A 26020-nucleotide genomic window follows, 5' to 3' on the forward strand; every position below is an offset into this window, starting at 1 on the left:
TCGGTGGCTCCTTCTGGGCCGGTGTGGGGGTCACCCCCATGCTGCTAGTGCAGGTTCCCCCCGAGACCACGGGGACACAGCCCATGTCCACAGCCTGCACAGCTCCAGCATTTGCCATTGACTTTCAGCTGGTTTATGTTTTCAGAAAAATACCCATTTTGCTAAATGCCAGTAAAGGGCTTTCTCTAGGCAGCTCTGCTTACCAAGGGTGAGATTTATTGGCCTCTTTGTCTACAAAGAAAGACCAGGCCTGATTATCAGATTGTGCACCAGAGACAAGTGCTTAGGTAATCAGCACGCTGTCTTGGAGTAGAAATACGATGGTTTCCCAGATAAACTCTGTAGGAAAGGCAGTGGTGTTGACATTACACAGGACTCGGCTGCTGTTGCTTTTCCTTTTCCCCTCCACTTGCTGCCTTTGCTGGGAAGCAATAGGACTGCTTGGTACAGACTGTGTGTGAGAGGATTATTGGGGTCTCTCGCATCCCCCTTTCTTCTTGAAGAAGACAACACAACACAGGAAGGGCATCTGCAAAGGAGAGCTCGTGGTCACCCTCAAGGCATCCCTTGGCTTTTGGGGTGTCTGTGCTCTCCCCTGGCTACAGGAGGTCCCTCCAACACCCCACACCGGTGGCCAGGAGCGTCTTCCACTGCTGCCTCCCTCTGTAACCTCATCCGGTTCCCTTTCTCTTGACCTGCTTCTGTAAGACAACAGGTTGTAGGGTTGGTTATGATGAGGGCTGTGCTGAACTTTTAGACATAGAAAGTGCTCACAAGTGGTTAAAAGCAGTCATTAGGTATATAAAGCTCATCACACCCTTTTGGAAGATGTGAGTAGTTTATCTGATGCCCAGGGAAGTTCATGCCAGGAGCCTGAGTGAAAGGTTCCCGTTACGCAGAATGTGCTTATACAGGCTTTTTCATGGTACTTTGCTCTATTTTTATGATTAATTTTTATTGATTTTTTTTTTCCCCTGAAGGAACAGACAATAAAAATACAAAAAGATAAATGCCTTATAGCTTGTTTATGTTCCCAAGTACCATGTGCTTCTTGGGATCACCAGTGAAACTTTACAATTGTGCAGTTTTATGTTTTTATACTTTATCAAAGCTGCAAGACCAGATGATGCTGCAAACACCCAGTGCACTAGGTTGGGTGTTGCAGATGGATGTAACTGATAACAGGAAGGGTGAGAGAGTAGAAATCCAGTCACTTTTGAGCTCTCTCTGACCTATATCGAAATATATTCATGGAGTAGGTATATCCCTTCGTATTTCTGTGTGTGATTTCTGCAACTTGAATCTTGTGCACATGTGTGCTTGGCGATGTGTTCATCTGTGGATAAGTTGGTAATTTTGCCTCACCTACCAGGGAAGGAGGCATGATTTTTGGGCAATATTGAGCAGTGATTCTTTGGGACCTCTGTGTCCACCTTCCTGTCCCTCCCTCCTGGTGGGAATTGTCTGGATGAGACCATTTCATCCTCTTCTCCCATGGCCACCAAGATGCTCAGAGGGATGGAACACCTGTGAGGACAGGCTGAGGTTGGGCTTGTTCAACCTGGAGAATTGAAGGCTCTGGGGAGACCTTATTGCAGCCTTTCAAAACCTAAAGGGAGCTTATAAGAATTTTCAGCAGGGCCTGTTGCAACAGAAAGAGGGATAATGGTTTTAAACTAAAAGAGGTGAGATTCAGACTAAATATAAGGAAGAAATTTTTTGTGATGAGGGTGGTGAAACACTGGCCCAGGTTCCCAGAGAGGTGGTGGATGAACCATCCCTGGAGACATCCCAGGCCAGGCTGGACGGGGCTCAGAGCAACCTGAGCTGGTGAAGATGTCCCTGCTCATTGCAGAGGGTTGGACTGGATGAGCTTTGGAGGTCCCTTCCAACCCAAGCTATTCTATGATTCTATGATCCTTTCCATCTATCAGCCACTTGCAGAGGTTTGATTTGAGCTGCCCCCTGAGAGGCAGAGCCAGCACTTTGCGGTAGGTGAGCTGTCTACCTGTGCCAGGTGAATGCATGGAGAGAAGGATGGCAAGAAAGGCAAAAAACCAGGCCTGTGAGCTTTAAAAATGGCTCTAAAGAGCCGTGAGTTAATCTCTCAAATCTGTTTGCCTGTCAGAGTATGGGAAGTCTGTAGGCAGCAGCTGTTACCCAATTAAAATACAGATTAATATAAGAACAGTTTCTGGAATATAAAAGAGTGTCTGTGTTCCTCCACTTCCTTAAAATTCCACCTCATAATAGCTTGATGAACTTAAGAAACCCACCTAGAGGAACTCTACATTCTTAAAATTAAAATACTTTCCCTAAAAGGTATATATTACCATTCCATGGAAGTCACCATGAGAAAATAATCTTTCCACTTACAGCTTATTCAGTGAGTCAGGTATTTGGTATTCATTAAATGTAATTACAGTTTAATTGGAGTTTAATCTCTTTTTTTCCCCTTCCTCTGTGTTCAGTGCTATAAGCCAAGCAGCCAAAGAAACAGAGAGGTAGAAACCATTGAGCTTCTTTCGGTTGCCACACATTTAATGAATTTGTGGGAGGGCTTATGTTTGATGAGCAGGCTCAGTTACTCCTGCTTGGTGGGGGGGCTGCCAACACCTCTCAGCTGGACACTTGTCACGGTCCATTCGGCAATGGACTCCTGATGGTTCTTTTACCTTGATCTCAGAGCGCAAAATTAAGGCGACCAAAATGCCAAGGGGTTATAATTCAATCAAGCAATGTTACTTTATTTGCCCGTAAAGTGGCACGTGATAGAGAGAGAAAGAAAAAGAAATGGGAAGGAAACGGGGAAAAGTAAAGGTAAAGATGAGAAATGAGGTTGCGTTTATCACCAGTCCAGTTCCAGAAGTGTCCCTCTGGTCTCTGGTCCCGTGGAGTCCTGCGGGTCCTCCGTCGTGGTTCGGGAGCCTCTGGTGGGAAGATCTTCAGCGGTGTCCATTCTGGTCTCATCTTTTATGCTTCTTCACCCCCCCTTGTTCCTATTGTTTCAGCCCAATCTCCGCCTTGATTTCACAACCCAGGCTCGTACTGCGCAGGCTCAAAAGATTCACGCTTTCTTTTGCCAACGCTTACGTGTCCAGCATTCAGGGATCTTTCTCTGGTCCATTGGGTGACCTCAGGACCCTTGGCAAGCTTCTGGGCATGCTCCCTTTCGTTGGCCATTATTTGGGGGAGCAGGTGAGGGACACGTGTAGCTGAGACTGCAGGTGAGAACACATCTGGATGGCAGCTATTGTCCCTGGGTCGAAGAGACCCTCATAACAATAGCCTTCAGGAGGCTGGGGCTGCTTTTAGCTAAAGCAGCAGGCAAAGTCCGCACAGCAGCCATTGTTAGCAGGAGCTCCCCGTGTCGGAGAAAACAGTACAACACAAAGCTTCTCCTCGGGCCTCTCTCCAAATCATTGTCCACACGTTCTTTCTGTCAGAGCCTCAGTTCTCTAAGTTCTTGATGGCGATGTTCAGGCAAACACTGCTCCATCTTCGGATCGACTCTCACAACACTGTGGCTTCTGGGGGCTTGGGTGCCTGTGCAGGCAGCAGGACTTGCTCCTGGGCTGTGTTTGACCTTTGTTTTATGAAAACGTGTGAGATGCGTGGCTTCAGGGGAGTGCCATACGAAGTGAAATCCTGCAGCGTGCACTTGTTTTAATAATGATTTTTTTAATTACTTGGGTGCGTTGATGGCAAGCGACTGACCTCCAATATTCAATATGTTAAAAGACAGTTTTGTCAGTTGGAAGGCAGGCAGAAAAATTATCTATTTTCCATCTGCCTCAAGCCATCCTGGGCAGACACAGGCGGAAACCCATGAGACCGCGTCTTTTTATGAGTGTGTCTAGCTTTAAACACCCAAGCAGTCAGTATAGTCAGTAGGACTATCTGTTGGCAGGACCCGTTCCTAAGGAACCTTCTGAAAAACAGAGCAGACCAGGGTGCTGGAAGAAAGTGGTTTTCTTCAGATTTCATTCAGGTGTTTTAAATACAATTTCAAAATGCAGATGAATGCTACGGTGGTCTATGGGAAAACATGCACGTGGAGGGTGGCTGGCTCCACTCTGGGTCTCACCCATAGTGGTCTATTCTCTTCATGTAGCACTGTGCAGTTTGATGTTACCTCAATAGCAGGGCAACAACCAGAGACCCCAATAGTTACCGCTGTCTGCGTAAGTCAGGGCAACACCAAAACTGGTGAAGTGCATGCTGAGCAAGGGCAGCACTTTGGGCATCGTGGCCGCACATGAAGCAGAGGGCACCACTGCTCCCCAAGTGGATCCTTCCCTGCTGAGAGTTTACTGTTTTACAGTGGGGGTAGGAGGCCCCCTGCATTTCTGCGTTGGGGATGAAGCTGTGCCCTTGCCCATGGCTGGGGAGCTACCAGGGTCGCTCTGCTGTGGCTGGTTCCTCAGCAATGTCCGTGTGGGTCACAGGAGCATGTTTTGGTTGCAGCGAGATGGACAGAAGAGGAGACCTCTCTAATGATCTTTTGAGTGCTGCTCTGACGCCTGCTTTCTGTTTGTCTCTCGTTTCAGCTGACTGGGATTATTCAAGGCATGGTGGATGGGCAGCCAAGCCTCCAGCAAGTGCTCGAGGTAAGCAGAGTAACCTTTAGTTCCCAAACTCTGACCTCTGATCCTGTCGTCACCTCTTCATCTCTTTCCTTGCGCCCTCCCCTTGCTGAGAATCGAACCGCGTAATTTGACTATGATTACAGCTTCATTAGAATAACATTTGCTGTCACGTTGGTGACACGCTGGCGCGAGTATTGAACCATTGATCTGTCATCTCCAGCTGTTCATGTCAAGGGTGCTGACAAGATATCCAAACTCCTGCCAGTAGATAGGAGAAGAGGCGATTCTTGCTTGAACCAGTTTTAAAACACCAAGACATTGCTCGAGACCACTGCTCCAGGAGCTTCTGCTGTCGTTTTCTTTCCCCTCCTTTAGCACTTTATTAAATTAATTTTTTCTACCTATTTAAATGCTCAATAATACATGTAGTATAGAAAGAAAATGCCTCTAAAATCTAATCTGGAGGATGTGCAAATGCAGATTTAGCCCTAATAATACCATCTGCTTAATGTTGAATTCCTACAGCATTTAGGGCTTAATTAGCTTGGAAGTATTTCTCCATCAATAGCTTTTGTTGGTAGTCAAATAGTGAAGGAAACCTCCTCAAGCAGAGCCTGCTCAGGCTGCAGGTTGGCGTTCGATGCATTGCCTCTGTCAGGATTTCCTCTGCTGTGTTACCTAATTGTTCCTAATCAGAATAATTGCAACAATTGCTTATCTGAGGAAATCAAATTAGAGGCTTTAAAATCCTCGGTGGAGACAGCATTTCATGGGCGCATCAGGGCGTTTAGAAAGGTTATACCACTGCTGCCCCTCGCTCGGGGAGCCCCATGTGGGACTGGCTGGGAGCTCCAGGGAGGCTGAGGGGCTGGGTGCTACTTGGGGGATTTTTACTCCAAAGGGCTTTCGGACAGTCAGTCGCAGAAAGAAGCACTGTCCTCTGCCAGAGAGGCTGTGGCAGTGACACAAGGCTGAAGACAGTGCTCTGTGAAGGTGACATCTTGCATCCCTGCAAACCCCCAGCTCTCCCTGGTGCTCTCCTAGAGCGTGGCAGCCGTGTGTGTCCCTGTGCCTGCTTTGCCAGGAGAACCCGCCTTACCTGGGTGGGTGAACATGCATTACTGAGGGAGCTTTACAGAAAATGGTTCATTCTGTTTCTGTGGGAGCTTCTTAGAGTGTGGAAACATTTCTGTAGATCTTTTTTTCTCTCTGGACTGGAAAGGTGTTCATACAGCAGCATGTTTCCAGGTTAAAATGAGATTCAGGTCAGGCAGCTTCTGGAGCATGCTGGTGTATTCAGAAACGGAAGGTGTGGAGCAAGGTGAAAGAGGAGGGATTTCTCTTACTGAGGCACTGGAAATGTTGCTAGTAAGGCTGCATAACAGCAGCTGATTGCCTGTCATCTGCCACCAGAAGATTTTGGGCATGTTATTTGCTGGTTCTAGCTGGAACAAGTGTCTACACAGGGGTTTTAGTCTAGGTTAGTTCCTTCTGGTTAACCCCTGAGGGGGATGTGCATCCTTCAGGTTAACATGTCCCATTTCTGAATTGGATCCAGAACATCTGTCCATTTGGGAAGGTGATCAGAAACAGTGGATTCACTTAAATCCACACTGTACCCTCAACAAGCACCTCCTCAGAGCTATAAGGAGCAAAGAGACTCGGCCTAGAGAGGAAGGGAGCACATGGCTTTGGTTGTTACTGCTGCACAGTGCCTGTGTGTGCCCAGCCCTTCCATTTCTCCCACGTTCCCATGGAGCTGTGTGAACTGAAGCATGTGAGGAAAGTTGCACTCGCTGTGAGTCCATTTGGTACAGGGAAAGGAAAAGCGGAGGAGGAATGCCAGGTAACGGCGCAGTTGTGTGGTCCTGCTAACGCTGCACAACTTCCATCCCTCCACGAGCAGAGCTGCTGTGGTGTCTGATAACATCATCTCTGCTCTGGTTGCCTGATGTCTCCTATCAGAAATCTTCAAAGGTCCAAACGTGCTGTTGTTGAGATGGCAAGCAAAGAGAGAAGAGAGAGAGGGAGAGGGTGGATAAGATCACAATTTTCTTCTCTCTTGATTGCAAGCAGCTTATCTGAGTTTAACTGTTGTGGCTCGGCCTGTCTCTGTAAAACTCATCCCCTCTTCTTGCCTTCCTTTCAGAGGGTTGACGAGTGGATGGCGAAGGAAGGCCTCTTAGATCCCAGCATCAAGTCGATTTTTGTGACCTGCGGAGACTGGGATTTGAAAGTGATGTGAGTATGGAAGGGGAGGGAGATTTTTCTGGGCTTTATTGCTCCATGCTTGCCTTAGTGTGTATGTCTTTGTCCTTACAAGTCTCTGACTGTCCCTAGTCTTTGTTTCTTAGGGAAATCGTTTGCTGTGCATAATCGAGAGTGGAGGGTTGTTTAAGAAGACAGGTAGGTGCTGCGCATAGTACAAGATCACTGCCTAGGATGTTCCCCGTAGCAAATTAATCCTTTCAGAACCCCAAGAGAGGTTTAAACTGGAGCTTTGTGATGTTTTCCCTTTTATCCAGTATGCTTTCCAAAGGGATGGATATTTCTGAGTGCATACATGGAACCTTGTTTCTGTACACCCAAATCAAGCAATGGTCCTTACCTGACTTTTGCATGCAAGGCTTTCTCTCTGTCATCTTGGCAAAACAACTGGATGTGAATCACAGAGAAGTCGTTGAAAGAGAGTACAAGCCAAGTCTGGGGTGCTTCATCAGTGTTCTTATCATTAAGGTCGTCTTCATCAGCTGGGTGACTGTATTTGGAGAGTACCAGGTGGGGACCTGCACTGGGATCTGCAAGTGTCAGTGTGTGGGAGTATTTTGTTATGAAAATAGCTAAAGCACCAATGTAAACATGTTATTTAAAAAAAAAAAAAACTGAGTTAAATGTCTAAGAATTAGATTAGTGCAATCTATAAGTTGTTTGCAGATCCGTGTCATATTGTGCTGAGTTTACTTTGATTCCTGTAATACTGCTCCAGCTTTCAGCTTTACCATTGCGTAAAGACTTGTTGTTATCACATCGGTAAAGCATGGCCTTGACACATGCAACGTTAAACTGACATCCGCAACTCGTTAGTAGCGTTACTTGGTTTTCCATGTGACATTGGTTTCCCCAAGTCGGAAGCCTAAATAAACTGCACGCAGCCTGCGAGCAGTCAGCACCAGCTATTCCCTGCAGAGTGGTCTTTGTAGAGTGGCAGCTCCTTGCCTCTTCTTGGTGTGATTAGTGAGACACTGAGAAATGAGGACCAAAGCAGAAGCGCAAGTGTTAGTGGAGATGAGAAATTTGCCATGCTCCAGACAGGAGTGTAGTATGCGAGCGTTTGAGTCAAAATCTGGGTCTCTGCTGGGGCTATGATCAGACCTGGTGTGTATTACCAATTCCTGTGTTACTGGTTTAAATTAAGAGTGAGGCTTATTTTTCTTTATATATCACGTTTAAACTTTCATTAGAGCTCAGCACAAAGACAGCTGCAGGGGTGTGCTAAACTTCTGTTTCTCATCTGTTCTCTTCTCTCAGTTCTTTACTCCTGTATTGCTGTTCTGAGAGTGCAGCTCACCGCTTCTGGTGATGGTTGTGAGGAACAGAGTTATCTGTGCAGATAACAGAGTTATCTCTGCAGATCTGTGCAGATAACGAGGTTCCCAGATAATGACATCCTAACCTGGTGTCTGTGTGGAGTGGACAACCTTCTGGATGGTTTTTAGTTGTTTGTTTTTTTGCTTCAGAGCTCTACAGTGAGCAAATAGAGGTAAAGATGAGCTCCATTTTTGGCGAGCCATAGGGGCTGTGAAGTGAGCTAGCTCAGCAGCAGTTCTGGAGCGGAGATACTCAATTCGCTATTTGCAGTGGTCTCTCGCATGGATTGTGCCTCACTAGTCAGCTGGAAAAGAAGACTCCACTCCTGGCCATGAGGTTGCAGTGAGTGGTTCATTTCTCCTTCTTCCTTTTAAAAAAATTTTTTAAACCATTAACTTCAGAATTCAATCTCGAAGCATCTCCAGGGCAAAGCGGAAAATACATGTCGTGTTTCCAGCCGCACGGATAGCGGGAGCCTGGCTGCAGCCCCTCGGTGAGTAGCGCTTCACGCCGCTCCGTCGCCGGGTGGGTGCAGCAGCGTGTAGCGTCACATCTGATTAGCGCCATGCCAGTGAATGAGGCTTGAGTGAGGACTCCCTGCCAGCTCTGACTTGTCTCATTTCCCATTACTTTTATCCGTCACCACAAATGCCGAGTCTCCCTCCTGAACTAATTAAGTTTGCGTGTGTTTAGACACATTGCCAAATAGGGTTTAGCAAAGCAGAACTGAGCATCTCTTTTTAAAGAGGGAAGGCAGAGAGCTGAAACAGGGCTGCCCAGACAGGAAGACAGAGCCCCAGAGATGTGGAACATCTAGGAGGTGTTCCAGGGAATCACCCTGTGCTTCCCCGCAAGGCTTGTGGTGTAGCTGGTGAGACCACACACTGGGAACAGGAGGCACTGGGCCACTGTGAAGGGAGGTGGTCCTGCTTGCCCAGGTTTGGAGGAGTGTGCTGGTAGCATCATTGTGCGGTAGAAAAACCCCACTGGGTTCCAGAGGGATTCAGGACAATGAGGTGAGTGCAGTGCTTTTGGGGCAGGTCCATTCCTAGCTCTGCTCCTCTTTTTCTCAGCTTCCTTAGTAATGACAGCTGCTTGCAGAGCTGCTCCTGAAACAAGCTGTGATCCTCTTACCCAGTGTCTCACGTGGTTTGGTGTTCCTGTCCTCTGTTGTCCTTAGCTCAGTTGTTGATGGGCAACCATGCAGCCTTGTTTCTGGCTTCGCCAGCATTGGCCTGGGCATTTAGTTTGGCTTCTGTCTGCATGTGCTGTTGAAGAGGTGAGGCATGGTGTCTTCTGGAAAGGCCTGTCAACTGTGGGCGTTTCGAGCGGGTGCCACTGGTAATTGCCAGGGCACTGGGAGGCACAGTGGGTGAACAAGCTGGATGGGGATAGTGGCTGGAACAAAGAGAAGGAATCTACAAGACTGTTGGTGGTGTATGTGAGGACAAGATGAGCAAACAGCCCTGTCAAAGCCAAAAGGTACAACATGTGTAGCACTCCTAGCTCAGAGAAAAGCACCAGGGGGCCAGCAGTTGTCAAGGAACCGCTCTCTGCTGATGGTGTGTAGCATTACCTGAGTCTGCAGGATTCAAGGTGGAAGCTCAGCTGCTAAAGGACCTGTGAAGCCTCCTCTTGGCTCAGGAATCTTCAGGGAACAAGGCACTGTGTGACTGCAGACTTGATTTTGCTTCAACTAGTTTCGTCAGAAGATCTCCGAGCTGTTTGTCTGGCTTCCCTTTGACAACAGGGAGCACAAGTCACGAGCAACTGGGTACCCAGAAGAGGACACCAAGCATGTGCCAAGGGCTTATGGAGGTTCAGCGTGAGTCAAGCTCTTTGGCCACGCCACCAAAGGCTTTGTCGTGGGTGTGGTGCACCATCAGGAGAGTCCCTGCGGAGGGTTTGGTTGCTGCCGAAGAGAGACCATTGTGCGAGAGGGCTCAGAAATGGAGCGCTGATTTTCTGCTGGCTGCGCTTGGATCAACCAGCTTTCAGCACTCGGTGTGCGTGAACCAGGCTGGAGTCGGGGAGACAGCAGCTCTCCTGCCAGCCCTCCCCTTCCCTCTTGTTAAGATGCAATTTCTTTAATGAGGAAAACCTCTTGAGTAAGAACATCACCTTTCTGAAGGCTTGTCCTGACAAGGCAGTTCAAGCCGACAACTTCAGCAAATATCAGTCACTCATTACAGAGATTCTTCTCCCCCCCACCCCCCAGCAACACCCCTCGTTCCCAGACAAGGGAATGAATCACACTCCTGCTCTTGAATACATCATGACAAGTCGTGGTTCTAATGAGAGAGGGCCATTCATTCTGGGTGGAAAGTTCCCTGTGTCGACACAGAAATGTTATTAATTAAAGAGAGCTACCTGAAGCAAAAGATGAAAGGAACACCAGACCTGCCAAACTAAAATACGAGTGGGGATACAGCCTCGTTAGGCACACGGTCCTCGGGCCGCCGAGTGCTCAGCGGGAGGATTCCTTTAGCCTGTTGCAAGGAGCTTATCCTCCAAGTTTAACAGCTCTGGGGCCGAATTCAGACACCTGGTGTGGTCTGCTTTAGTGCTTGGACCTCATCTTGCACCTAGGATGGAACTGTCACTGGTGATTAAGCAAATTGCATTGATGTGGCATTATGTGGTGAGGGGAACATGCTCCGATGGGCTGTGGGAGCTGCTGACGGCAGGAGGCAGTTGTGGTGGAATAGAGGGTACTCGGTGTCTGCCAGGGTTGAGCCCCTGTAATGTGAGCGCTTTAGTGTGGTTTATCTCCTCTGAAATGTCAAATTGCCTCCCTCCATGTGTGGAACCGGTTTGCCTGTTCTTAAGCACAATGTGAATTAAATGTGGCAACCGAAGAAGCATTTTTACTGCGTGTTCATAGCTACCGAGCTGAGGTACGGTGGGGTTAAGTGATGTGCCTGTGGCCGTGCAGGCAGAGGCAGGGAAAGGAGCTGAAGCCGCATGTGCTGCATCTCTTAGACCTGCACCTTAATGTCAAGAGCATCAGTTAATCCTTCTCCTTCCAGTTTTGAATCATTCTGCAAATGAATTGAACATAGTTAAAAATGCATGTAGGCTTTGGTCTTTATACCTCTGACACATCCGAAGATGCTTGTACTGCACTTGCTGTGGCTGATCAGAACATGCTAATTTATGTCTTTACAGGAAAATACTGCTCAGAAGTTTTTTATTTTCTCAAATAAGTGTTAAGAGGCAAGCACTCTCTAATATAGTGATAAAACACAGTGAAGTGCCTTGAAATGTTTATAGCCCTTGGTGCTCTTCCTAGGTTGCATATTAGTAAATTCCGAACAGCAAATGATACCGTTGCTTAATTTTATCTTACTGTTTTAATTATTTCTTTGCACGTTACACAGGCTGGGAGGATGCTTGCTTTCTCACACCAGCTCCAAGTGTGGCTACGGGTTGGTCTTTCCTGGAGATTTGGCTTGAGATCAGCCTTGGGTCATAAATGAAGAAGGATTGATGGTGTTAGCGTCCCTTGTGCATGCTGTTCTTTATCACGGGACCGGGAGGGGGTTGGTAGTCTCTGCCTAGGGGAGGAATTGCGGGCAGCCACTGAATGGAGTGAGTGGGACCTCTTGGATAGCTTTGGGGAGAGGCAGGAGAAGGCATCAGGTGGGATGGTTGGGTGGCAGGAGGTAAGTTATGTTCAGAGGGTGGCTTTGAGAGTAACAAGAAAGAGCTGGTAATGGAAAGATAACATAGTAATCTGTGTTTTAAAATAGCAAACAAACAAACCAAAAAAACCTCAAACAAACCACCACCACCACCAAACCAATTCCTTTCCAGCTAAGGTCTTTGGATTAGCTTGTTGTTGCTTTGAGTGGGGAGCATTTTGCTGACCTAGCCTATGGTGTATCTCTTCACAGTTACATTGGCTGAAGGAAGAGGGTGGTGTGAACTACAGTGCAGGGACGGGACTGAGTATCCAGGGTCAGGAACCTTTCGAGTCAGCTTTGCTGATGGAGTTGTTCGTGTAATTACATCCTAAAGTGCTTTGCCGGAGCTAAGGGAGGCAGCCTTGTGAGCATGCTCGTCTTTAGCACTTACCAGGAGTAGCACTGACCCCATTCACTTCTGCAACCCTGCAGTCCAGCTTTTTGTTTTTAAAAGAGATGATGCCACTTACGCAAGATAAACTTTGATTTTTAAGATTCCCCTCTGAACATGCTTATTTAAAACGAATGACTTGACTTTTGTTATCCTTCTCCTGTTCTTGCCTTTGTTTGAGATCCATTGGTTGCATGAGCTTCTGCAAGTTATGTTGTCTGAGATGCGTGACTCTGGGAATGCCTTTGGGTTGAGCTTTGGGCATGAAATCTTTCCATGGGGATCATCATGCAATGGACAGTCACCTTCAGGTCTGCTACTTGTCTGGCACGTCATAGCAAAGACATTTGTCATAGTCAAGGCTGCAGTGGCCACAGATTTATTGAGCTGTGATGCCTGAGGCGCTCTGGGGACCATGGACTCTGCTACCTGGGAATTAGAGCCAAAGAAGTTGGAAGCAGCCTGAAAGATGGGGGAGAAATTTGGAATACAATTACAGTATAGGGGGAAATGAGACAGGCATTGCATCAAGTACTTTATTTCCAGCACTGAACTGTTGGGATGGGGTAATAAATGGAGTATGTGGATTTTTCCATCCCTGGGTGACATAACTCCAGCTACATTTGGAAACAGTCACACTGAACTGAATCCAAACTGTTGGTCTTGGTGTCATCTGCTCATGCAGTAAGGAACCATAATTCCCTCTGCAGTAGGCATTTCTTAGGTGAATTCTGTGTCTAGCATTGATAGCAAATTCAGGCAAAAAGGTTTCAAAATCAATGGCTCTGTAATGGATATTTGGATATTTGGTATAAGGCACACCCTGGCCTCTGCCTGTGCGAGAGAGCCCCCTAATAGCAACTCAGCATCGTGGTTACCATGTGCCCTGCCCTGGGGAGCTGAGAAGATGGTTGGCTTGGGGACTACAAAGGATAAACCACCAGAGGGCTTTTTGCCATCTGAGTTTTGTTGTCTGTGGCATGTGTGAAAAACAGGATTAGCTTCACAAGTGTGGATTTTCTTTATTACTGCAAAAAGCTCAAGTTTTCTAGCATTAGACAGCAATAGTTTTCCATGCTGGGGCTAAAATGTCAGCTGTTTCATTTTGGATCTTGGCTCTTCTTACCTCCCAGCCGAAGCGAAGCAGTTGTGTTGGTCCCAGTGCTCCTTCCCAGTGGCTTGGCTGGGAGTGATGCTCCCGTGGCTGCTCTGCCGAGAGACCTCTGCTTGAAAAGTACTGCCAGCCCGGGAGCAGCCTCCTGCCCCTTTCACTTGCTCTGTTCAAGCCTTGTGTAAGTCGGTAGCTTACTTGAAAGCATTTTATTTTGTTTGCATATTTGTTTTCTGTTGGGAGCCATCTTCCTGGATGGGATCAGTCCCTTTCCTTCTGAAGCTCCTGGCTGGCAAAGACCTACTGGGCCATCTTGAGGTCATCCCTGGTATTTTCCCTCCAGCATATTCTCACGTGCCTTGTCCAGCAAGTCTCCTCATCCTGAGGAATGGATGTCTGGGTGTGTGCAGGTCTCTTGGGAGGATGCTGCAGCTGCAGATTAACTTTTCAAGCTGAATCCGTTCCACATCGGAGCAGAACAGAGGAGTTGGGGGAAGAAGACTGGGGAAGCAGTGCCTTGTGCTGGCAGGGCTGTGTGCAGGCAGGTCATGCTACCCAGGACTTTGTCCTGCCTTGGTCAAAGAATCATAGGATGGTTTAGATTGGAAGGGACCTTAAAGATCTCGTTCCAACCCCCTGCCGTGGACAGGGACACCTTCCGCCAGACCAGGTTGCTCAGAGCTCCATCCGGCATGGCCTTGAACACTTCTAGGGATGTGGCGTCCACAGCTTCTCTGGGTAGCCTGTTTCAGTGCCTCACCACCCTCGTGGTGAAGAATTTGTTCATTATATCTAATTTAAATCTACCCTCTTTCAGTTTAAAACCGTTACCCTTTATCCTATTACTATGTGCTCTTCTAAAAAATCCCACTCCATCTCTCCTGTAGGTCCCCTTTAGGTACTGGAAGGCTCTTATAAGGTCTTCCTGGAGTCTTCTCCAGACTTAGCAACCCCCACAACTCTCTCAGCCTGCATTCATAGGAGAGGTGCACCAGACCTCTGATCATCTTCATGGCCCTCCTCTGAACCCTCTCCAACAGGTCCATGTCCTTGTTATGGTGGGGGCCCCAGGGCTGGATGCGGTTCTGCAGGTGGGATCTCACGAGAGCAGAGTAAAGGGGGAGAATCACCTCCCTTGACCTGCTGGTCACACTTCTTTTGGTGCAGCCCAGGACACGGTTGGCTTTCTGGGCCGCAAGTGCACATTGCCTCTTTGTGTTGAGCTCCTCAGCAACTGACACACCCAAGTCCTCCTCAGAGCTGCTCTCAATCTGTTCTCTGTGTTTGTGCTTGGAATTGCCCTGGCCCACATGCTGGACCTTGCACTTGGCCTTGTTGAACTTCATGAGGTTTGCACAGGCGCACCTCTCAAGCCTGTTGGGGTCCCTCTGTATGACATCCCGTTTCTCCAGTGTGTCAGCTGCACCACACAGCTTGGTGTCATTGGCAAACTTGCTGAGGTTGCACTCTGTCCCACTGTCCATGTCACCAACAAGTATGTTAAACATCTGGTCCCACCAGCTTTGTCTGCCTCTATTTGAGCAGGGCTTGCTCCTTCCCTTTGCTCAGCTCTGGGACACCCTTCATTTACCATTTTACCATAGGTGCCTCTTGATCATCTTGAATTTCCCTGCTTCAGTTTTTCCATCGGAGTGTTGAGCCAGGTCTCACGTCTGACCATCAGACCAGCGTGCCAGAGGTGCCTGGGCACCGGCTGAGTGCAGCTCCTTGTCCCTGCCTGGAGTCACCCCTGTCCCCTGCAAACCCAGCAGAGGGAGGAGGCTGGTGGGAGGTTGCCAAGACCTCTCGCTCGCTGTGCTCCCAGCTCTGAAGGGAACTGTTACATTTTATGGACCATTTAGCTTCCCAATGGTGATCCTAATTCTTCACAGCATGTATGTGCCATTTCTTGGTTATTAAAAGGACCCCTGAAAAGGAGCTGCCCTCTGAGTCAGTGCTCTTCCATGCAGCTAATTGCAGGCGGCTTTTGCTTAGACTGTGATGCTTAATATTTCCAAACTCTCTCAGTGCTAAGAGGGTCAATTCATACCCAGGTCTCCCTGTGGCTGCCGGACTGACCCTTGCGCACCGTCAGTAAGTGTGCAGGGAAGGAAGGCTTCTGCTGGGAGTAATTCAAACTTTGAATTGCTCTGGAGGAAGTCCACTTGCGTTCTGTGTAGAGATCAAGAGTGCTTTAAGAGCTGGCTGGCCAGGTGTCTCAGTCTTTCATCTCTATATCCTTATATTGTGTGACACTTCAGGTGCCAAAATAGCTTCCATTCCTTGGGGGCCCAAGCAAGCTTCACGCTTACTGGGAAAGGAGTGATTACCTTGGACTGACAAGTCAGTTGAAGGATGGATGGCGGCGGTTGCATAGCAGGTGTGAGATGGATGGATGGATGGATGGATGGGAGGTGGTTCAAGGGGAGATTCTTGTCAAGTCACCGTGCTGCATATGAGAAAACAGAGACACTAAGCCATTAGGTTGTGTAATTCAGGTGTGAGGAAGATCCTGGGTACCCTGGCATTGCCTTGTGAACTGTTACTGCCACGTGAAGCACAAGAGCGTGTTGGAATTAATGAGACTGGTGCAGGGAGAGCACACATGTCCTGTCTGGAGGGTTAATGTGTGACAGGGTTTTCTCATTGGGATTGCCATGCTTGGGAAATGCAGCCTAATGGCAAGACCATGTGAAAAGAAATTGGAGCTTGCAAGGAGACCACTAAAAGTCCTCAATTGCCAAAGTTTTTTTTGCGTTTGCTGCAGGCCTGAAGCAAATCGCTGGCTTAAGGGGCTCTAAGGACCTGGGTTTTGCACTGGATTTACAGGTAAGGCGGAAGTAGGAGGGGGCTAAGTAATTAATTCCTCTTGCTGTGACCAGGATGGGAGATGATTCTGACTTGCCACTTCTCCTCATAAGTTTCTTCAGAAGCTGGTAAGGACTCTGGTTGTGAAACCTGGAAAGCAAAGAGGATCCCTGGGTGCCTGACAATTCCTTTTCTCTGCTGGTTCTTTCTCGCAGGCAGCCTCAGGCTGCCTGTCTCTTTGTTAAGAGAGTGACAGCAATGTGACACTGTGAAAATAATTACTAACAAATCACGGTGGTGACTGCAAACAGCTCGCTGTCTTCAGAGGCATGTCAGGGAGCATTAGAGCAGGGCCGTGGGAGCGGCGGAGCGGCTAGGGGCTCTTTCTCCGCTCTAGGCTGCGGGAAGATCTTCGGAGACCTTTGGCGCCTGCCACCCCCACATCATTCCCTCGTCGTTGGATTTTTCTGTCTTTCCTCCCTACCCTGCCTTTGCCATCAATAATTAAGCCCATTAATTGCACACTGAGTTCAGGAAAGCTGAGAATGGTTAAGACCACGCTTCTGCCTTCCCTGGATGCAGCAACGAGCCACAGAGCAACAGAGGGATTTCTGGAGGGGTATCATTGGCAGAACCACATCCACGGTGTATTTCTTATCTTACAGCCCTGTGTGCTGCCCTGGGCAGTAAAGTTTATGAGCTGTGTGCCTGTAGGAATTCATGGGCTACTGGTGCAGTTGAAGGGTGGCCTGTGTGCTTGTCTTCAGGAGCCTCCCAGTATCAGTGAACCTAAAAATAAGTTTGTATTTGTGGAATCCCCAGCAAAAAAATGGGTAGAGGAACAAGAGGTCCTTCCAGGATGCAGTAGGGACGGTGCCGATCAGCGTGATTGAAGCTGCAGCTGAAGATCATCCTTCAGGGAACAGTGGACCGGTCATGGGTAAAGAAGGTGGTTGATACCAAACAAAGGGATGAGGCCGCTGTGGCTGTGTCAGAGTAGGGATCCTTCTGCAGAGCTACACAGGCAGAGTCTGAGGGGAAGCTCTCTATAAAGCCTCTCATTATATTGCTATACAGGTCCCTCCAAAGGGAGGGTCTAGCACAGATACTGATAGGAAGCTGGAAAGCAGCTGCTGGCTCAAGTGTCCTTCAGCAACATTGATAATGAAACCCCTGGGCAACCTTTGGGAGGGGAGCTCACGGCCTCCCCTCCTTGTTCGTGGTGGTATTTCATCCTCCGGTTTGAGAACGGGCTGTGCTGTCTGGCAATGGCCCGAGCGCAGCAGTGCCCTGCAAGGGGCAGCAGAGGGGGCGGGTGGGAGCCCGCTCCCGGGTGCCCGCTGCACCGAGCAGCCCTCTTTCCCATTCCCCTACTTAAGTGATTTTCCCGACTGTCACATCTGTAAATAATGTTGCTGGCGTATCTAGCTAGACACAGAGTGGCCACAGAGGGGGAAGGGCTGGCGCTGAGGGTGGCTGTAACAACCCCTCTCCCCAACTCATGCAATATTTATGCAGGGCTGGGAGTCGGCGGCACTGACCTCCAGGTCGTGCTGTTAAACAGCTCCCGCAGCCCCTGCATCCTAATTGCTGCACTTGTCCTTTGCTCTGGAGGATTCGTTGCTCCTTCTCTCTGGTGAATAAATACTAATGGCAGCTTGTGCTTGGAGGTGGGGAGCGGTCTCGTCCCCCCAAGGAAAAGACAAACTTGTTTCCCCTTGTGCAGGTGAAATTTGGAACTACACAGAAACCTGTGCTCAGACGCTGTTACAAGACGTGCCAGGCTCCCCACTGCTGCCAGCCTGGAGGCTGTGCTGGGAGCCAAGGGAGCTGTTGTACATGTAATTTTGGGTTGTGTATCATCAGAGGGGATGGGGAGCGGGTTTTACCCATCCCACTGGCTCCTTACAGGATTTCTTTTCCGTTTAGGGGGGAGAGGGAAGAAGAGGCAATCACAGAAGTCAGTTGAGAGGGTAGACCTGGATGATGTGGTACCAGAGGAGGGCAGAGACGGAAAGAAGAGGGATTCAAACAGTGTCACAAGACAGAACAGTATATTTTCTTGCAGATAAATGATCTGCTTCAGTGGGTGAGAGGAGAGGTGATACAGAAGGCTGGAGACCCTCTGTGTGGGTGGGGGGCTCCTGTTCCACTTTGCAAGTGGTATAGCTGTGGCTGGAGGTGGAAGGGTTTTTCACTTGGCAGGCAGGAGCTTTCAGCCAATTCAAATAGTTCAATAAAGCCCGAAAGATAAAGCTCTTTGACTACTAGAGCTGCCATGGCTTTTCCCCATGCCGTTTTGCTGAGCTCTGTCCTGCTTGTGGCTTCACGGCGGGTGTCTGCTAGTCCAGTGACCTGACTGGCCACCCACGTCCCTTCCTTATCCTGCTTTCCTGAGTTGGCAGGTCCCCTTTGTGACTGGAAAAGTGCTGTTTAGACTGGAGACTAATGGCCTTTAAGTGACATGATTGTATTATGTTAAACGTCTATAGGCTTTACCATTAGGCACTAAGCAGTTTATGACTCATAGCAGTGAAACCCTTGTCCTGAAGAGTTTATACGCTAAATGGTCTGGACAGGCAAAGCACAGCAGAGCCAAGATTTCCTCCTGCTTGCCTTACGGCAGGTCTGGGGAAGGACTGGGACATACACATCTTAGTTCTAGAGCAGCGCCTTGTTCTAGATCTCGCATGCTCTGGTCTCCTGGGGAGAAATACTTCTGCAATGGGAATTGTACGGTGGGAAGAAGAGCGCGTTTAATTCTAGCTTAGTTTTTGTATGTGTTTTGGTTTTGAGGGGACTTAGACATGAAGTGTTGTGGGTGCATCCGTTGCATCAGGTACATTCCCTCTGTCAGTGCATAGTTACAGTATTGTGTGGCAGGAGTCTGAATGCTTTCTAGTATGCAAAGGACAAGGCAATTAGAAAATTAGTGTCTGTATGCAAAACTTCGTAAGAGACCGTATAGGTGGAGAAAGGACATGTTCTGTATAACCAGGCTCTGCTGCAGCATGAATCACAGGAATATGTAAATAGAGATCTCTAATCCAGCCCCTGCTTAAAGCAGAACTAACTTCAAACTCAGATCAGGTTGCTCAGGATCTTCTCCAGATGAGTCTGAATGTCTCCAAGGAGGAGATTCCCCCACCAGTCTGTTCCAGTGCTTTATTACCTGCACAGTGAAGAGATTTTCCTGATGACAGATTAGAAGTTCATGTGGTCATGTTGGGTGACTTTCACTAAGAACATGCCTGTGTGGTAGATGCACACAGTGTCTAATTTTGTACACTCCTATTCATAAGATGCTGTGTAATGTCATATTTAGTAAGCAGATGGACTGTCATAGCAATTTCATGTGTAGAAATCTGGTTTTAAGGGGTTTTTTTGTAGTGCCAGGTTCCCAAGGCTGGGGGGGCAACCTCAGCCTTGGAGACTTCCCAGTTTCTCTTTCCTTGGGAGCAGTGTCACGCACTTCTGATGTCAAAGGGAAGTTTACCCAGTCGTCCTCCCTGTCTGGAAAGGCTGGTGAGAGAGAGCATTTGCTCTACCCTGCTGCCAGTCTGGAGGACTCAGTATGGATAAGAGCAAAACTTGTGCTTGCTGCACTCCTAACCTCAGCTGAACCGTGGAGCCAGCAAGCTCTGGTTTCCTGCATGGTAATTAACTAGTTATTTAAAAATCAAAAGGCTCAGTTCTGATCCTGCTTGCACTAGCTAATTACTAACTCCAGGTAGAGTTACTCCAGATTTACTCCCACATGAATAGCAGCAGAATCAGGCTCAATAAATAGAGCTATGAATCTTTTTAAGAGAAGCTGTTAAGCAGTAGCACATAGATTTATTGTAGCATCATGTGTGTGCGCTTGCTGATGAACATCTTCTGTTGGAGGCTGCATACCTGCTGTGTTACAGCCTTGCTTTTAATGTTGAGATAGCATCTCTGCCAGCATCTCGCTGACACACAGATACCCATAAAAGGGCCAGATCTCGCATGGTGTTAAATGCCTTCATGTTTCATTAAGGTTGATGGCAGTGGAAGGCACACGGAGCTTTGCAAGACGAGCAAGTCACGATGAGCCACTTGCCCTGTGTGCTTTTTGTGGCAGAGTTATTTTCCTAGTGTACACATTGCTCTGGTTGCAGTCTGGGGTAACAGCCTTTTCCGTTTGCAGGCTGGCTGCTTGGGAAGCATGAGTGTTGAGGTTCTCCCAAATTTCTTAGCAAAAATTTAGAGAAGAGGGATCTGGTTGTTAATGTGTGATGGGTGTTCATGCATTTCAGCCAGTGCTGCTGTGAGTCCCAAACGTTAAGGCTTGCAGATTGCCTTTTAAGCTTCCTAGGCAGGAATGTGCCTGGTGGAGAGAGAAAGCAGCCCTGTCCAGAAAGGACATCACAGAAAAAGAAAAGGAGGTTTGAAAGTGCCAGGTATTAGCCTCGCTGCTTAGCCTGGGTTTTTTGGCCTCATTACACTAATCCAATTAAAGATTGATGGAAAAAGATAACACACACTCCAGTGAAGGGGTTTGTGTGGCAACTGCTTCCCTTCTTGGGCAGCCGGAATGGCCCTGGTTATCTCGTGCATCAGCACAGCTCCCCGGGCCCTGCACACCCACTGGTGCCTCCACACGCCGTGGTGTGTGCTCTTCTCCTGCATCGTGTGTCTCTTATTACTAATGGAGCATGGATGCATTTTAGCTGCTGGTCAGCCCTCATTAATATCCAGAGATGACAGGTTGACATTTGTAAAGAAGACTTGCATTGACCTTCACGTTGTGCATCGGTGCGGTTGCCGTGCGGTGCCCTGTGTTGGATGCTGCTTCCTGCGCCGCCTCGGGAATGCATCTGTGTTAGCAAAGGGACAGACTGCTCTGTAACCCTTTGCTGCTGCCGGGAACGCGGGCAGCATGGCTGGACGTCTCTGCATCCATCTGCCCATGCCAAGGACCGTTCCATGTAGAGCCTCCATCCGTCCTAGTGAACAGGACTGGATGTGTTGGAGTTACACTGGTGGCTCCTTGCAGAGGTTTTTATGTGAGTAGTGGGACCTTGATGGAAGACAGCTTCATGCTAACAGCAGTGTCCTGCCTGCTTCCTTTCCCTGGCTTCTGCCTCGGGATGCAACAGAAGAAAAGGCTGTGCTGCCCAGGCATTGTGAGTGCTGTCAGTCGCCTGTCTCTCCCCCAACCCACCCCATGCTGGTTCTAGAACTGCTACAGCCCGCTCAGCAGTGACATTTATTAACAGAGGGGGCTTTGAAAAGAAGGCAGGCTGTTCTGCAAAGGCTCCTTGCTGTAACTCCGTCTCCTCCTCTCGCCAGCCCGTCTGAGGCAATGGCTGCTGGTGTTGAAATTCATTAGTGTTTCCTGACAGGCGATGGAGGCTTGCTCTGTCTGTTCCCTCTCCCCTGCTCTCATGTCCCTGCTTCACGCACACTGATATTTAAAGCTGATGTGCAGCTCCTAGGCTTGTTGCACTGTGACAAGTTCGGAGGTGGTTGAGAGAACTGAGAGAGTGGAAGGAAGGCGAAGAGGGAGGGAGATGGGACCTGTCTCGGGGTTTCTGTGAAAGCCCAAGGGCTTTTCAGACCCTCTCCAAGTGTATTGTCTTTCCATACCTATTACTTGTGAATTTTAAGGACAGCCATACTAGGATGGTTTGGCCTGCAGTGACGGGGGGCAGAGAGGGACAGCACCATGGGTGTGCTGGGTGACAGTGGGATGCACTCACCCAGCAAGGGTTCATCTGGTAGGAAGCAGGGGCAGGCAGGCTCCTCTGGCCCCTTGGCTGGTCTGTGGGGCTGAGGAACGTGTGAGTGGGGTGCCAGAGCCTCCTGGCCTGGTGCAGTGGTTTCTGCAGAGCCCACCCAGGCTTTCTGCCCCTCTCTGGGATGCTCCTGCAGCCCCAGCACTTTGGAGCAGGGTCTCACCCCTTTGTGTCCCCCAGCCACTGATACATACTGTTTCAACCAAGTTTGGGTCAACCCAAAGAGGCGCTTTGGGAGGGCGCGGGTTTACCTAAACTGCTTTAAATTTCTTGCTTGGCTCCAGCTCATGCGAGTTTTGGTACAGACAGATGTGGCTTTGCTGATATGGTGCTGCTTCTTTGTCGAAGTATTTTGGGTGCCTTAGCACAGGATGTTATTCCCTCACTGGTTTTCTCTGTTAGGAAAGGGCACCCGAGGTTTCCTCTTGCCCTGGCAGACATCCCACCCTACATCAAAACAGAGCAGCAGCTCTGCTCTGCATGATCCAGAGCCATGTCTTGACCAGCCTTGCTTTGCACTAGGGTGCAAGGCTGAGGTGGTGTGACAGCTCCTCTCTTTGGCTCTCCCCTTGTCGCCGTTGTGCGCTGCAGCATCCAAGCAGCTTTCCAGCCCTCCTCCAGCAAGGGATTTCCAGAGCAGCAGCCTGCCTGCCCTCTCGTTTGCAGCCCAGTGCAGTGGGGTTGGCCAGGACACAATTAAAATGTTCTGCATCTCTTACAACTCAAGGTCTCCAGGGCTGAGACCAGGTCTATAAAAAACAAGATTTAATGTCCCTTTATCTTTCCCATTGAGGGGCTTGTTCTTTTAACTGGCTCAATATCAATACACCCAGTGTGTAGAAAGTGGCCCAATTTCTTTGTCTTCTGACATCCTGAACCCAGAAGCAGATGGACATTAACCAGCTTTGATTAGTTGGGAGAATCAAGCATTAATTTTTTATATGCCAGGACCACCTGAGTGACAGAAATCAATTACGGCTGCCCCTCCCCCTTCCATATTAATGTGGTGGCTCCGAGCAGAGACGGAGGAACCTGTTGAAATGAGAAACCCCTATTTCTTAGTTTGACCCCCTAGATAATTAGGGTTAAATTGATATGCTATCGCACTGGTGACACATTTTATCTGCCTGTGTTTGTACAAGAGGATACAATAGTGGAGGAAGGACCAATTTGTGCCCTGCTCTAGCTAACCAGACTGAGATAAAAGGTGTCACTAGTACGATAACGTTCTTGCCTCATGCTCTTTTATTGTTGCTCAATTTGCCTTTTTTTTTTTTTAATCCTGTTCTTTTTCTTTCAATACCCTTGGCCATATTTTAACTCCATGCCATCGCATAATGACGCCCTGCTAAATGTGTGTGGAGATAGGCAACTCTGGCTGACAGCCTTCCCTGATAACCGAATTCCAGCCCATCCATCACTAGGCTGCTCTCCTTAACTTAAGGAAAGTGATAACTAAAGCAAGGCCGTTTATCACCGCCGAGCTGTGCGCTTCTTGCTGCCTTGGAGAGAGACGGCTTCAACGGGAGAATTGCAGCCATGTCACCTCGTCTCCAATTTGCATCGCCTTCATCTCCAGGCCCCATTTACCCCGCGAAGTGGAGGAGCTGGGCTGGATGGAAATCAGAGCCTGGGGTGATGCAGCTCTCTGAAAATGGTGCAGAGCTGCCACCGCTGACCACAGTCCAAGGAGTACATGGACTTGCTTGCCTGTCAGAGGAGAGTGAGCTGCCTGCTGCCACTTGCTCTTCTGTGCCAAGGGGACCTGTGTTTTGGGAGCAGGTCGAGTTTATGCACTCACATCCCTGCTGCTGAAAGGACAGACTTTATCAGAGCTGCATTGGAGGCTGGAAAATCCTATGGCCATTTTCAGGTTTCTCTTTGTCAAGTGTGGTCACACCTGAGGCTGTGGTGGTTGGCTGAGGAGGTGGTTTTGACAGCCTGCAAGGACTGAGAGCTTCAGTGTTTGGAGAGGCAGTGAGATCTTGTTCAAAAGCTGGAAGGATCATGGGATGTTGAATACAGTGAGATGCGCCATCATTTCTCTTCTCCTTCACCTGGGCCGAATCCCAAGCTCAGACAAAATCCTGATCCTCAAACAAAACTGTCCCAGTGATCAAGGCTGAATTTTGTGAGAGCAAGGGAGCCATACTGAGCATAAGAATGCATTTACCAAATGAACTGCTCAAATGAATGGTGACCCTGGTAAATGGAGATGCTTCCTTACAGGCCCTGGCACTTCGGTTCCCCAGGAAAGCTGCAGGTGTGCCTTGCACACCCCAGCCTGGAGAAGGTGCTGGAAGAAGTCCTGCCTGGTCACCAAGGGACTACTGAAGGTGGCAAGGTTGGAGTTGGGGAAAAGACAACTCCGGGGTGTTTTCCTTCCCATAGCTACCTGGCGACCTGGTTTCTGTGCAGTCAGAGCCCCTGATTCCCTGTGCTGGGAGCGCTGCAAGCCCAGACTGGACCAGACCCATAGGACAGTCCTTCAGTAGAGGGAAGGACGTTGGGTGGCTGCGTCCCTGCTGGCCTGGAGCCACCAGGCATTCATCTTCCAGCTCGGGGAGTTGACTGGTGCTTTGGTCTGTGCTGCTGACAGCCTACCCATGTTACAGCATGACCATAGGTCTTCTAGTGCCTGGAAAACCTAGTGAAGTCTCTCTGGTGCTAACGTGAAATGAGGGGAGCAGAAGCACAGAGGGGGAGGGGGAATGTCCTTAGGTCACACGGCTTCACAGGCAGCTTCTGGGGTTGTTCCCTGTGTGCAAAAATGGGTCATTTATTTAGTTGACATATTTATTTGGAGCATTTATTTTCCCCAATTAAAGACCCACCGTCCAGCGCCCAGGGCACACTGCCATCAGTCTCGAAGTGGAAGTAGAACCAGACTGTCCGGTTTGCTGGGCCTTTTGGTCCCACGGGGATGGAAACGCTTTAGATGTCATTCATTGCGCTGGGTGGTTAGCTGTCAATTCCTGTGGCTAACAAGGATGATGCGGCATTCGCTTCTCCTGGGCCTTATCCAAATGTTAGGTGAGGTGATAATTATTCTAACTGGAGCTAGGCTGAGACCTGTACTAATGAAAACCTCTTGGGTGGGGAGAAGAAACCCAGCTTTTAGTAACATCCCTTTTGCAAACTGCTGTGATCATCCTTTCTAGCCAAATGTGAGCAGCCAAAGAGAGGTTGAGATGATCACGTGTGTGTATCAGACTGATAATTTAGTTTAGATGTTTCCTTTTCTTGTGATCTTTTTTGATTTGGACGCCAGTAAAAAGCAGTTTTCCTGGATAAAGAGCTTTCTTAGCATGCTGGTTGGGGTTGGTGGGGTCTGTTTAACTACGGGATGTCATGGACATATGTGTAATGGCTGTAAAATGCATGGGCTAGGCTGCTATTTATGTGACGGCTGTGCAATTGCGAGGAGTGACTCCAGGTGCTTCATTTCGGCGCGATGGTGCTCGCATCAGATGAGCCGTGCCCAGAGATGAGACCGCGCTGTCAAGTCACATTGCTTACCCTGCAAATCGCCGCAGCCCCGCTGCTCGCGAGCTTGTGCTTTTGACAGGCTTCCTGCTTTCAAAGAGATTCCTCTGGACACCCTTATTCAAATGTGTTTGTATGACTTAAATTGTTGCTCCTAAATCTTTTCAGGACCAGGCATTTGGTTTTGGCACAGAGAGTCTCTTCCTTTCTCAGCCTAAGCAAGGCTCACAAATCCTCTTGTAGATCTGAAGGGATGCTACCCTGTTCACCAGTGGGTTTGGAGCTGGGCTGAGCACTCCACTGCTGCATGGGGTAATGATGGCGCACCCCAGCTCAAGGCGATGTACCTGGCCTGTATCCACATCTGACCAGAGTTTATTCCTGAATTTCAGCCCTGAGTCTGAAGTCCAGTCTGGATTATTCACTCTTTCCTGTATGGAGAGTGGGAGAAGACGTTGCCCTGGGCATGGTCTGTGTTGGGATGTTTGAGCAGCTGATGCTGGCACTCGCAGCTCTTCCCTCCTCCCCTACAACCTCCCCCAGCAGCCCCTGAGGGCCTGAGGACGTTGTGAGATTTGCCACCCACCTCCATTTGCAAA

General features: G+C 48.9%; 1 protein-coding gene across 1 annotated transcript in view; it reads left to right on the forward strand.

Annotated features, from left to right (window-relative positions):
* Positions 1-26020, forward strand: part of ERI3 (ERI1 exoribonuclease family member 3) — a 132572-nt gene that overhangs the window by 26884 nt on the left and 79668 nt on the right. The window contains exons 4-5 of the mRNA XM_065842550.2: positions 4551-4610; positions 6739-6830. Of these exons, the coding sequence (XP_065698622.1) occupies positions 4551-4610; positions 6739-6830 (152 nt within the window). The remainder of the gene's footprint in view (positions 1-4550; positions 4611-6738; positions 6831-26020) is intronic.

The sequence above is a fragment of the Patagioenas fasciata genome, chromosome 6 (assembly GCF_037038585.1).
Source record: "Patagioenas fasciata isolate bPatFas1 chromosome 6, bPatFas1.hap1, whole genome shotgun sequence".
Taxonomy (NCBI): Eukaryota; Metazoa; Chordata; class Aves; order Columbiformes; family Columbidae; genus Patagioenas; species Patagioenas fasciata.